At 36.8% G+C, this 14,904-nt stretch overlaps 1 protein-coding gene across 5 annotated transcripts in view; it reads left to right on the top strand.

Moving 5' to 3' along the window:
• The window catches only part of METTL24 (methyltransferase like 24), a 173,710-nt gene that overhangs the window by 57,812 nt on the left and 100,994 nt on the right, over positions 1 to 14,904 (top strand). For all 5 annotated transcript variants that reach the window (XM_055261175.2, XM_055261165.2, XM_055261183.2 and 2 more), the window contains one exon: positions 1,230 to 1,458. In XM_055261175.2, the coding sequence (XP_055117150.2) occupies positions 1,230 to 1,458 (229 nt within the window). The remainder of the gene's footprint in view (positions 1 to 1,229; positions 1,459 to 14,904) is intronic.

The following is a 14,904-nucleotide window of genomic DNA, read 5'->3' as shown; positions in this document are numbered from 1 at the left end:
GTTAATTAAAATAAGGTAAATAATTATTATCCACTGAACTTGTGTATTTCCAGATTATGCAATAGTCAGTCATCCCTCCGTATGGGGTTGGCAGTTGGTTCTAGGCCACCCTCTCCCCACCGACGGATACCAAAATCCACGAACTATCAAGTCTGGCTGTGGAACTCACAGATAGAAAACATTGGCCCTTCATATCAGTAGGCTCCTGCATCCCGTCAATGCTGTATTTCTGATCCATGTTGGTTGAATTTGTGGACGTGGAACCCACAGCTATGGAGGGCTGACTTTATTTATTGAAAAAAATCCACTTACGAAATACTTGTAGAATCTATGAGAATGAAGTGTTTCTGCACTGGGTTTAGGTTCGTCCAAGTAGTGTAGCTACTCTGTGGGATTTTGGTATCCTAAATCACGTATAAGTACAGTATTGGGGCAGAGAAGCCATAATCACCATTAAAAAAATCATTCTCAGTTAATTTCATGCTTTTCATTAAAACTGGCACTTTAATCAAAGTGCCGATCCTTGCACCATTAAATAGGGAATATTTCTGAGTCAATTCAACATTTGTAAGTTTATAATTTTCCATATGATGTGCTACCTATTGAGTACTTAAGTACAATTAATTCATAATTTCTTCCCCTTTTGATGTGAATTTACGTGAGGAAACCTTCTGCTTCTTGAGTTTTGGATGCAGTACCATCACATATATTTGCCTTTTTTCTTATCTGCACTATTTAAAAATATATTACATTTCTAAGAAAACAGCTGTTGTCTTTAAGTCAAATTGCATACACAGCACTGTGGCCATTAGAATGGAGACAAATTACCTCATTAGTAGAACACGCACTCCTAAAGAGAACTAATCCTGGGGCTTATATTTGTGGACACATTCTGAGAAAATCTAAGACTACTGGATAGTCTTTTTTGTTTCATTGCTACTGTGATTTACATCACTTAAAAAAAAAACAATTTAATGATGTGCCTACATGTTTGAGTATGTGATTCTCTGGTCTTTGTCTAGCAGATAATTTATCTTTTATCCAGAAGCTTTGAGCAATAATGCTTTTTTTGTGAAAGAAAGTTTATTGAATGTTACATTAGCCATGGGTTAAAACAGGAGAAGGCTTGATTTAACTAAGAACCTTGGCCTTGGAACTGTTATCTTGTCAGTCCAACACTTTGCTTCATTGCATTTTTTGTTGTTGATTTCCGTCCTCTTTCTTTATAGGCTAGGAAGTGATGATACCCATTTTGAGGTTAGCATGGCCAACAAAGGATGTGAAGTGCATCGTTTTGATCCTAGTGTCAAGTCAGCTCACATTCTGGAGAGTCAGCACCTTTGGTATCACCGCTTGTCCATTGACTGGCGGGATCCCCATCCAGCTGTTGCTGCCCAAAAACCACATAGCAACACCAGAAAACTGGGAAGCATTTTGAATGAATTTGGACATCACAAGGTGAGGTTTTTCATTTGATTTTATACTTGAATAAAGTGAACAAACCCATCAGCTTTTTAAAATGTAAACCAAGAATAGCAACATTGACATTGGATAGCTGAAGGTCCAATTTTAATCTCACTAATCACCCAACATTATTTATAGAGTCAACTCTAGACATAAAGTGTTGGCAGGGATAGAGATATTTAAATTGATGTGAAGATTTTAGTTGCTGTTGAGTAATGTTAATGGTCTTGTCCAAGACTAGGCAAGAAGACTAAGAAACTTACTTCTGGCACAGGCTGAAGAATACCATTTGCATTTGGCAACTGACTTACACTTTCCGGAAAGAGCAAACTACTTATGCTGACCTCAAATACAAAAAAAAATCGGGGTTATGTTTACTACGATATTGCTTGTGTATCATGTTTCTCACTGTTGTGACATGTTTCTCACTATTTTGAACCTTTAGGCTCTACACAGAAAATATATATAGCTTTGATTAAGATTTACTTTATAAAATTGAATGTACATTATGTACATTACAAATTATATAATTCTATCAAAGGATGTCAAATCTCTGCAAACATTTTATTATGAATGGACAGCAAAAAAGAAACAATCTTTGAATTGTGTTCTTTGAAAGCAATTTTTAGTGTAGTATACCCGAGCTAACTGTATTCTGTAGGCAGATACTAGAGAATTTCTCCTGAGTGCAGTTGGCTTGTGTTTGATCTTCAGCCTTTCTTGGGTTTGGCTATTTTGGCCTGTGTTCCCAGCCAGAGATGCCATGTGATTTAGAACAGGTCAGAATGGGTGTTTCTATTTGAGAAACTGTGTGCATGAGACTCAATTTTAAACTTGAGTTGGCTTCTTGATTTTCAGTAAGTAGCTTTTCCCTGCATTGCTGTTCCTCCTCCTCCTCTTCCCCTCTTCTTCCCTTTTCTCTGCCTCCTTTCTTCATCTTCCTCTTCCTTGTCCCTCCTCCCCCTCTTCTTCTTCCTCCTCCTCCTCCTCTTTCATCCTTTAAACAACCTTTAGATAGCCCATGCTTCTTCAAGAACAATTTCGAAGAGTTTGCATGTTCTTTTAACACGCAATTACCTATTAATTTGTATTTTGCTTTGCCACCAAGGGTAACTGGTGGCATTTAATAGTCAGGAGGCTTAGTGAGACACATATAGGATTTTTGGGTAAAATCTCAGAAGAGAACTCCTTTTTACATGCTGTTAATGTTTTTCATATGTGTGGGAAGAAGCAGAAGCATTTTTCAGAACTTTAGGGTTTTGTTTTTTTCTTTTTTGCCGCTTGTTACTTTTGTAGATCTGTTTTTTGCAGCTGAAAATTACAGGCCTAATTCTCTAATATATCAACTTTAGATTATTCAAAGAGCTAACTACTTACTCTTTGTGTTCAGTTAGGAGTCTTGCTATTCCTCTTTTATGCTCTTTACATCCTAGCCCTCTCCAGCACCACTCTTCAAAGAAAAGACTGAGTAGGAGAAAAAGAGAAACTCAATGCCATTTTGCTTATTTTTTTCCCCAATAATACTTTAGCAAAAGATTTGGTAAAGGTGAGGATAAAATAAGACTTTGAAAAAGTGATCTGCGGATATAATTTATCTAATTTTAGATAACAATGTATGTACCTGAACTGTGTTTGTTTAGCCCCACGGGAGCTGCAGTGGGCCAACCTTTATGCTAAGGATAAAGCATAAGGCCTTTTGCAATGCTGCTCCTGAGATAGCAGAAATATTTACAATGATGCCTAGAAAGGAGAAATGCTTATGTTTCTAAGGTTACTTATTTTTTTTAAAAAACTATTTACAATGAAAGTGATCTGGCACAGAATTATCAGGAATGCATTTGCTCCTTTTTTTTTTAATTCCTTGTTGAAGAATTTAAAAGATACTGATATTCTTCCATAGAGATTTTTTTTTTAGTGAATGCTTTAAAACAAAAACAAAACTAAACCCATCAGCGAGTGATTGCTTTCCTTAGGAAAATGCTTCTAGGAGCTATGCGGGGCTAGATAAATTGAAACCTTGTTTGTGTCATGTAGCAAGCACAGTCTGTTTTCATTTTTCTGCATGTACAGACAGTGGTAAATAGGATGTGGCTGTGGCAGGGGAAGCAAATAGTAAAAAACACGCTAACAAATGTCAGCGTTTCTGCCTTCACACCTTCACTCGTTTATTCTGAAAGTGAGTGTAGAAATCAAAGCGTTTTTAGCTGTTTTATTTCAGAACTTTAAAATATCTCATATAGTTTTGTAGTAATTTCCCTATTCCGCTGTTAGTTTTCCTATTCTGTATATCCATACCTAGATTCCAGCCACTCAAGTAAAAATACGGGCAAAAATGAAAGCAGTATTCTGAGATAGTGACAGAAAAATGCATATGGCTTTTGTACTGCTTTTAAAACTCTTTGGTAATTTTAACTTCAAACTATAAATCAAAAGCCTGTTCTAAAGCATCAGGCTGGAGCAGCTGCATCAGCAAAACCATGTGGACCAGAAGCCCAGTCTGTCAGGGAATAATATCACTTGGATCCAGCATTATGTGAAATGATTAACTGTCTACTCTTTGCAGAAGTGGTTATTGTTAACTAAGCATACAGTTTTTTCAGAATGCAACTATAAATGTTGAATCTGAAGTTTCTGCTCATATTAATCATAATGTATAGTTTTTTCCTAAAGTCTTTCTTACTTTAGACTTTGTTACATTCAGAGTATCCTCAATGATCCGAGCTAGTTAATGAGGAATTGTAACTATTATTTTTGGTCTTAACCATGCTGCGGATAACTCTGAATAACAGAGCTGCCTGAGGGTTTCCCTATGTAAGCTCATTAATCTAGGTTTGAAGCATGGTCCTCTTACTGGCTTTTGGAGTTGGGCGAGTCATTTAACCTCTCTGGCACTCAATTTGATTGTCAGTTAGATGAGGACAATGATACTTTCTAAATTGTGGGGGTTTTTTTGAGAAGTAGGTCTGAGAACATAGTGTGAAAGTCTCCAGCAGAATGCCTGGTGTGAATTAGTCACTAAACTGTTTTCAGTAAACTCAAAGGGTTTTTATTAACAATTTTAGTACATTTTATAGAAAACCAACCCTTCCTTCCTTCCTTCCTTCCTTCCTTCCTTCCTTCCTTCCTTGCTTCTTTCCTTCCTTTCTTTTCTTTCCCGGGGAAAATATATCAGACATTTCTCTGGAAGTTGCTAACCACCTAGTTCCACTCAAGAGTTTTTAATGAGAGCTTTGTGTGAAACCGAAAGGCAATTGGTCCTTCAGACTTTGTTGTAGAGAACTATTGTTTGCTGCCCCCGGGTGCCGAACAGCCTTGTGGGTGATTGTATAGAAAGTAAATACTGTGCTGTATAGAAATTAAATAAACTGCTGAGAATTAATTGAGATTCATGCCACACAGAACAGATGTAGACCTTGGGGCTGGGGCCCTCTGGTTAGACGCCCTGGGGGAGCTGGCCTCCCTGCCTGTCAGCTCAGGGAGCTGTGTCTTCCTTCACCTACACTTGTCACCACCCAGGCCAAGGCTCAGTGTCCACTTGAACCCTCACAGGACTACTAGTTTCTGCCTCCCTTGGCTGGGATCTCACCATTGATTCCAGAACATCAGTTTTGTTGTGTGGTCACTATGATTACATTTGAGAGAATATGGGCTTTGAAATTAAATTACACAGCTGGGGCAACATAGCAAGATCCCATCTCTACAAAAGATTTAAAAAATTAGCTGGGCATAAGATTTAAAAAATTAGCTGGGCGTGGTAGCATGTGCCTGTAGTCCCAGCTACTGGGAAGGCTGACATGGGAGGACTGATTGAGTCCAGGAGGTGGAGGCTGCGGTGAGCCATGATTGCTCCACTGTACTCTGGCCTGGGTGACAGAGCCAGACCCCTCTCTCAAAAAAAAAAAAAAGAAAGAAAAAAAAAAAGAAAAGCAATTAAAGACTCGCTTTTTGTTTTTCTCTTTACTTATCAAATTGGTAAATGTAAACAAGATATTGATACTGCCCTGTGTTGTAATGCTTGTTGGGAATAATACACTTTGCTGCTGGAAATGGAAAATAATATACTCTTGCAGGAAGAAAATTTGACCATGTGTATATGGTGTGTCAGTTTTTATTTCTAGAAATATTTTTTGCCTTAAATTCTGTTTTATCTGATGTTAGTTGTGCCATACTAGCTCTCCTTTGATAAGTATTTATGTGAAATAACATTCTAGATTCTTTTATTTCCATTATTTTGATATAGTTTTAGTTTGTGTATGGCTTATAAGAGCAGTGTATTCAATATATGCCTGGATTGTATTTTTAAACCCAACGTGATAATGTCTTTAAATAGGTGTGTTTAATGCTTTTATGTTTATATTTATTGGGATTACTGGCATATTGGGACTAACTTCTACTCTTTTAAATTTGGCCTTTGGTTTTCTGCATTTTTCCCCCCTCTTCTTGCTAAAGCTTATATTTCTATTCTTCATGGTTACCTTTAGATTTAAAAAGTATATAATTAACTATAAAATTTTAATACATATAAAATTTTCAGTATTTCTATATTCCTTCTAAACATGATAAGGATCATAAGAAGTTAACTACCCATTGAACCTGGGTGCCTACATTATTGTTATCTGGAGTTTTACATATTTTTATTTTCAAAAAATTTCAAATGCCAATGTTGCTGGAATATAATGAACCCTGACATATTTTTCACTGGGATTCACCTTTTGTTAATATTTTGCCACATTTGCTTTCTCTCTCTCACTCTCTGTCACCATACACTTATCTCTGCAACATAAAAAAATAAAAAATGTAATAGAAAGCAATGGATGAGTACTTTCATAATAAATCTATCTGTATATGTGAGTTTAATCCATTTGTATTTATTGTTTTTGCTGATATATTTGAATTAATTGCTTCTTACTTTAGTGTATCTCAGTTCAAGAGCTGACATCATAATTAATGTGGAAACAGTGGAAATATCCTTATTAAAGTTGGGGAAAAATAAGGATTTTTATCATCACCATTAAAAAAAAAGATTAGAGCTCTTAAAAAAAAAACTTCACATTTTGAGATAGATTCACATGCACTTGTAAGAAACGATACAGAGATTCCAGATACAGAACATTTCTAGCACTACAAGGATCATGTTTCCCTTTTATAAAAACACCTACCTTCTTCCCCTTACCTCCTTCCCTAACCCCTGGTAACCACTAATCTGTTTTCCATTTCTATAATTTTGTCATTTTTAAGAATGTTTATAAACGGAATCATACAGTGTGTAATCACCATTGTTATTTAATATAGTTCTTAAGATAACAGCTAATACAATAAGAAAAACATTTAAGAGTATAAATTAAGAAAGAGGTAAAAATTTTATTATTTACAGATATTATTATTATTGAAGGTCATATTATTTGAAGACAATATGATGGTATACAGGAAAACTCAAGATAATCTAATGAAAAACTATCAAACAATAAGAAAATTTAATGAGTTGTCTGAGTACAGTATACAAAAAAATTTTAACTACACTTTTGTGAATAAAAACCAGTTAGAATATAAAAAGGAAGCAAAGTTTATTTACAAAAGCAACAAAAATAAAGCTAAAGATAAACTTAATGAGACATGTGCAAGGTCTACAAGAAGAAAACTTAGCCGCCCCAAGACTTAAAGGAAAACTTGAACGAATTCAAAGGCATGGTACCTGCTTCGATGTAAATGCTCACCATCGTAATGATGAACTCTTTCTTATGTTAATCTACTGATTTAACATGTTCCCAATAAAATTGCCAATAGGATTTTTTTTTCAGAACTAAAGAAGCTGATTCTAGAGTTCATATTGAATTAACAAGCAGAAATAACCAATCAAATTCTGATAAAGGAGTAATAAAGGTGGTTAACTAACCCTATGGGATAATAAAGCTTCTTATACAACTATAATAATAAAAATGGTACTATTGCATGAACAGGTAAACAGATTAATGGACAGATTTTAAAACTCCAGAAATAAATCCACATACCTCCAGAGTTGATATATGATAAAGGCACTATCTCAAATCATAGAGAAAAGATGGATGTGTCAGTAAAATTATGGATATTTATTTTAAAAATGTGTTTTGAGCTTTATTTGATGTCTTTTGCCAAAAAATTTAAACCAATAAAGTTTTTTTAAAGACCATAAAAATATTAGAAAGAAAACTATGGGGATTTAAAAAAAAATCCTGGAGTTAGGAAGTCACAAAAGAAAAGAATAATTAATCTGATTATGTACAAAATTTCCACGTGGTAAAACTACCAAAAACAAAATTAAAAGACAAATGACAAACTGCAAAAATACTGACAATTCATTTTATAAGCAGAGAGTTAATTTCACCAGATAGAAGGGCTTCAACAAATCATTAAGAAAAAGATCCACAACTTGATAGAAAATTGGATGAAGAAATAGTTGATGAAAAACAGTTCACAGAAAAGGAGATTCAGATGGCTTATATGAAAAAATATTAAAACTTGGACATATTAAGAGAAAGGCAAATAAAACTATAGTTAGATACAATGTTTTCATCAGATTATCAAAGATAAAAAGTCGCAGGAATATAAATTGCCACAGCCTTTCTGCAGGGCAGTTTGGCAATATCTATCACATTGCAAATGCAAATCCAGCAATTCTACTTCTGTGAGTTTGCCCCACAGTCATATCCCATATGTGAGAATTGATATATGAATAAAGTTACTGTTTTTTGCAGCATTGTTTGTAATAGCAAAGGGTAGAAAACAATCTGCATAGCCACCATTGTGGAAGTAGTTAAATGGAGAATTGTGTATCTTTTCATGGACAACTTACAAAGCCACTTAAAAAAAAGACAAAGCGAATTTTTATGTACTGACATGGAACAATTTCTGGGATACATTTTTAAGAAAGCGAATGTACAATGCAAAGCAATTGCTAAACAGTTTTGAAAACAAAGAACAAAGTTAGAGAGCTTACGCTACTTGATTTTAAGACAATGTAAGGGATAGCAATCAAGGTAGTCTGGTACTGACATAAAGATAGACGTATAGATCAATGGAACAACAAGAGAATTTGGAGATGGAAACACATATATACATTATCCTTAGCAAACTAACACAGGAACAGAAAACCAAATACTACATGTTGTCACTTTTAAGTGGGAGCTAAATGCCGAGAACACATGGACCCATAGAGGGGAACAACAGACAGTGGGGCCTATCAGAGGGTGGAAGGTGGGAGGAGGGAGAGGATCAGAAAAATAACTAATGGGTTCTAGGCTTAATACCGGGTGATGAAGTAATCTGTACAACAAACCCTCATGGTACAGGTTTATCTATATAACAAACCTGCACATGTACTCCTCAAAGGAAAATAGAAGTTTTAAAAAAAATCTGCAATGAAGAAAAAAAAGAGAAACACATGTATAATTAATTGATTTTTATAAAGGCATCAACATAATTCAATGGGAAAAATTATAGTCTTTCCAACAAATGGTGCTGGAACAACTGGTTATCTGTATGGGAAAAAAGTAAAACCTGACCTGAATCTCACATCACCATGAAAATTATTTTGAAGTGGAACATTGACCTAAACATAAAAGCTAAAATTATAAAACTTCTAGAAGAAAACATAGGAGAAAATCTTTACAACCTTGACATAGGCAAACATTTTTTAGACAGTATATTTCTTAGCATAAGCCATAAAAAAATTTTAAAAAGATAAATTGGACCTTATCAAGATCAAAACTCTCTGCTCATCAAAAGACATTGTGAAGAACATAAAAACTAGAAGAAAATATTCATCACAAATATATCAGAAAAGGACTTGTATCCAGAATACATAAAGAACTCTCACAACCACAGATAAGGAGACAAACAATTCAATTAACAAACAAAAGAGTTAAACTGGCACCCCACCAAACAAGATATACAGATGGCAAAAACACATGTGAAAAGATGCTGAATATGATTAGTTATTAGGGTAATGAAAGTTAAAGCCACAATGAGATATCACTTCATAACTACCAAAATGGCTAAAATTTAAAAGGTTGATGTTACTAAGTGATGGTGAGGATATGGAGTAACTAGAAAGCTCAAACATTTGTAGTGGGAATGCAACCTCTCAGGAAAAGAGGTTGGCAATTTCTTAAGTTAAACATATATTTACCAATTGATCCAGTAAACCCATTCCTAGATATTTACCCAAGATAACTGAAAACATATCTCTGCACAAAGGCTTGTAACTGAAAGTGTGTAGAAGCTATATTTATGATAACCTCAACTGGAAACAACTCAAATGTCTGTAATATGTGAATTGGTAGAGAAGTTATGGTATGAATATATCTCTTAAATATACCATATACCTACCACACATCCATATAGGAAGCCCACCATTTCCTGCCTGCCATCCTGCTCACCGCCCTGTGTTCATTCATGGAGATGTTCATCTTGGTTTTGAGCCCTGCTGTGTCCTTTTTGTTTCTTTTTCTCTCTCTCTCCCTCTCAAATAGTTCTCCCTATTTTTGCTTTGTGTTTGGCTTGGGGGAAAGGGGTGCATCTCACCTTCATATTTTTCTTTAAATCAACTTTAAATGGAGTCAGCTTTCTTACTTAGAATTATCTGAACAAATAATGTCCATAGACTTGTGAGCCAGTTGTCCTAGGTTGGTTTGTTAATACATTTTTAAAGTACCTAACAAATGAAAGATTTTGAAATGTTGCCTCCAAATCATATTCTACACCATTATTTCTCAAATGTAATGTATACGTGGACCACCTTGGGAATGTAATTAACATGCAAGTAATGATTCCAGAGGTCTGGGGTAAGACCTGAGGTTCTGTATTTCTAGTAAGCTCCAAGATGATGCTGATAGTGCTGGCTGGGGAGCTGTACTTTGAGTAACAAGGCATGTACCACATTTGGAGAAACAGGACCAGAGGAGAAACACATTGCCCATGACTATGGCTTCATAGTCACGGGCAGTGCTGAGACTTGAACGCAGTCCCTGCAGAGCACAAGCACTGGGCTACTCTGTGCCCTGTTGGTGTCTTCTGCCCTCAGCCTGAGACCCTGGTGTGAAGGACAGACACTGTCATAGTTTCATTGTTTTTATTCCCATCAGCCTATCGTATCTGATTTCTGTACTAGCTGTTGTACCAGAACACATTTTTTCTCAGGAAGGAAGCTCCTTTATAAAAATGTTCCCTGCTTGTCTGCCACACCAGGTCAAGGTCCAGGCACCCCTGAGTCTTAGATAATGATTTATCCTCGAGCTGGAGCCTTGCTTCTCAGTTCTGTGTTCCTAAGTGAGCTGTGTGCCTCACAGGCAGAGACCCTTTATTGTACAGATTCCCATTCCAAGTACCTAGCAGGCACTCTGGAACTATACAGGATACATGTTGGCCTTTTTCTCCAGCACCTTCCTAAACAAAATGTACAAGGCATGAAAATTTGAATACCTTATCTTTGGGCACAGTCTACCCTAGAGTTAACCAGCAGCAGCCTTGAGCATCCAGAGACCTTAGCTCCTGATGTTTCAAAATGCTTGGGCAGGAAACCTTACGGAAAACCAGATACGCTGTGGTAAAGGTGGAAGTCCAGGTGATTCTTTCAGGTCCCAGGGCAATTTCTATCTAAATTTGTTTAAATTCCTTTTTCAAAGAGAGGTGTCTATCTTTCTGTATATTTGAAGGCAATTTCATCGTGCAGAATTGTGATTTAATCAGGAAGGTGCTGTGTTTCTGTGAAACAAGCCAGTGGCAATTTAGCAGTAATGAGTCATCCACGGTGCTGAATTGCAATTTGAAATGCAGAGACATCTTTCGGTCTCCGTCAATCTGCAGTGGACCCTAAGGACAAGCCATCTTGGGAAAATGAGTCAAGAACTTCCAAACTCAACATTTAGGAAATGTTTTTTGTTTTTGTTTTTGTTTTTGCCAAAATTCATCCATAAAGGTGAGATTTGAGGTGTAGCAAAATATCTTGGCTCTTCTGAATATTTTTCAAACCATTCAGTGTTTAACATGGAGCTGCAATAGAGTAGAAAGCCCGTCTGATGAGAGAATTAATTACATCTGGCTTTAGCTGTTGTGTTAGAGTTCTCCAGAGGGACAGAACCAATGGAATAGATACATATATATAAAGGGAAGCTTATTAAGTATTAACTCACAAGATCACAAGGTCCCACTATAGGCCGTCTGTAGGCTGAGGAGCAAGGAGAGCCAGTCTGAGTTTCAAAACTGAAGAACTTGGAGTCTGATGTTCAAGGGCAGGAAGCATCCGGCTAGGCCAGTCTCTCCTTTTCACGTTTTTCTTCCTGCTTACATTCTAGCTGTGCTGGCAGCTGATTGTGCCCACTCGGATTAAGGGTGGGTCTGCCTTTCCCAGCCCACTGACTCAAATGTTAATCTCCTTTGGCAGCACCCTCACAGACACACCCAGGATCAATTCAATATTGAGTTGACATTCAGTATTAACCACCACAGCTGTGGTTGGTGTTTTCTTTGAGGTGTTCTACCTTCCATTTTCCCTGGGCAGAAGCCATGACTGGCAAGGTTGTATGTACACGGTGTTCTGGAATCTGGAGACCACTCCCAGCTGTAAGACTGTGTGGGGCTTAGACTCTCATGTTAGAATGGGGGACCCTGGACAACAAACCAAAACAGTATCAACAACACACTACAAGCAAAGAATTCAACCACAAAGGGAGCTTGATTAAAATGTCACCCAGGCAGGACCAACCCCAGAGATTGTGATTTAGTTGTTCTGGGATGGAGCCCAGGAGCCTGCATTTTTAACCAACCCTACCCATCTCTAACCCAGGTGATGTGAAGATCATCCCTTTGAGGAACTTCTGTGTGTGGAAAGGACTTAAATGGCTCAGCCTTCCCTTTGCAAATCCCTCACGCTCTTTTGTGCATAAAGCCCTTGAAAAAGGAAGGGGGTCAGGAGCCTGGCTGTCAGCTTCTGCAGCATCCCCCCTGTCTCCCCACCAAGTCGCTGAGTTCCCCATTCCTCAGCTTCCCCTATTGTAAGGTGCATGATATGAACCCTTGCCACTGGAGAATGTTGTGGAAGCAAATGAGCACGTGTTAGTGAGAGAAAGGAGCAAGGAATTTTCATGAGACCAGATTTGTGACTTTATGGAGAATGATGACTGACTATGGCTTCTTCGAGATTTTTCAAAGGGCCTGGTATTATTACAAAAGAGGAAGATTTCACATATGGAAGGAATCAGCCCCCAGGGAGCTGGCATTTTTCTTTGTTGCTGTGTACAAGGAGTGGACGTACTTGTCTGAGAATCTTGCCATTTTCCAGAAGTTTGGGGAATGAGAACCAAGTGCCTCTTGAGGGAGCAGAGGGCGGTAAACACATGTAGTTACCTGCGTTGCCCTTTGTGTGACTTCCTTTCCTAAAAGAGACGATGGGTCTGTAGAGGAATGTTATGTTCAGTGAGCACAGCTCAGATTTGCAAGGTCATGCCACTCTGCAATTCCTTTATGAGTGTTAAAAAAAAAAAGCTAATGCCTTTTGACAGGAAGAGCATGAGAACCTGCTATCCTATTAGTGAATTATCTGAGGGAATGTGTATTCCTGAGCAAATCCTTCTAGGTTACACCCATGCTGGCCATTTCTGCCTTGGGAGCTCAGCAGTGCCAGTTTTCATATGTGCCCAAGCATAACAGACACACCCATGAAACAGGCTCCAGGTGCTTGGGAAAAGGCGGTCATAGTTTCATTCAGAGGTAAAAGCTGATTTATTTTCCAGCCAGTGAAAATATCAGGAAAGGAAGGTTTCATTTCCCCCTTTTTAGTTAAAAACATAAGGACCTTTAAAAAAACACAGATTTCCTAGCATGGAGTGGCATTCAACAGTTTTGCAATTAAAATGATAATGAAACATTTCTTACAAGAACTTCCCTTTAAAATCAGCATGATGGGTTCACAGCACACTATTAGAAGGAATTATGTAAAGCAGCCTCTCTGTTCCCAGTTTTATTTTAAGATTTAATTTATTCCAGATTCTGCAGGAAAAAACCACCCATGTGACAAGCCTGCTAACAGATGTCAATTTAGTTTTATAGCACATGCCTGCACTTCAGAGTCAGAAAATGGAGATTATTCTTTTTGCCTGCTGTTGATAACATGACACAGCTTCATAACACTATGCCCCAGAGGCCAGCTGATTAATAACCTGTGGGCCAGCAACTCATCCTTGCTTCTATCTGTCTTCTGCAGTGTTAAGTGTAAGCTTTCCTTCACATTACCCTTTTGGATTAAGAGGGGTGCTGGAAAGAGCAAAAGTGACAGAAAATGGATTTTTTTTTGGTTTTAATGTCATCTAGCTCAGAAGACAGATTATACTGTAGTATAAGTAGCAGAAGAGAAATAAGATTAAAAAAATTATTGACTAGACAGTACCAGATTTATACTAAATTTTTTTTGTGGTGTTGGTGGGTAAAACAGTAAAACAAGTAATTCTACATGATAAATATTATGTCAAATTCAACCATAATAAGAAACCTTAACTTCTTCATATTTACAGGGATCATTTCCCTATGTTCCCATGATCTAGTAATTATCAGCTTATATGTATATTGCATTTCTGTTCACATCCCCATCCATCTTTCTCTCCATCTGTCTGTCTGTTCATCTATTCATCCATCCAATAAATATTTATTAAGCAACTTCTATGTGCAAGGTCCTGTGCTTAAATAATAGATGTGGAAGTATGAGGAAGTCTCTTTTTAATTTTTTAAAATTTTAATTGAGGTAAAAATATACTTACCATAAAATTTATCAAAGTAACCATTTTTAAGTGTACAGTTCAGTAGTGTTAAGTACATTCACACTGTTGTGCATTCAATCTCCAGAACTTTTTCATTTTGCAAAACAGAAATCCTGTACCCATTAAACAATAACTCCCCTTGCCCCACTCCTACCTGGTAACCTCTAATCTACTTCCTGTCTTTATAAATTTGCCTAATCTAGGTACCTCGTGTAAGTGGAATCACACATTATTTTGTCATTTCGTGTGTAGTTTATTTCACTTAGCATAATGTTTTCAAGGTTCATCGGGGTTGTAGCATGTGCCAGAACTCCATTCCTTTTTAAGGCTAAATAATGTTCCATTGTATTAGGTTAGTACAAAAGTAATTGTGCTTTTTGCCATGTATATAGACTGCATTTTGCTTATCCATTCATCTGTCAATAAACACGGGAGTTGCTTGACCTCTTGACTATTATGAGTAGTGCTACTGTGACTGAGGGTGTACAAATGTCTCTTCAAGGCCATGCTTTCAGTTATTTTGGGTATATTCCCAGAAGTGGAATTGTGGATCACATGGTGATTCTATTTTTAATTTTTTGAGAAACCACCATAACTGTTTTCCATAGCAGGTACATAATTTTACACTCCCATAAACAAGTTTTTTAAGATGTAG

This window comes from Symphalangus syndactylus, chromosome 2, assembly GCF_028878055.3.
Source record: "Symphalangus syndactylus isolate Jambi chromosome 2, NHGRI_mSymSyn1-v2.1_pri, whole genome shotgun sequence".
Taxonomy (NCBI): domain Eukaryota; kingdom Metazoa; phylum Chordata; class Mammalia; order Primates; family Hylobatidae; genus Symphalangus; species Symphalangus syndactylus.
This window is presented reverse-complemented; position numbering and strand designations above follow the sequence as displayed.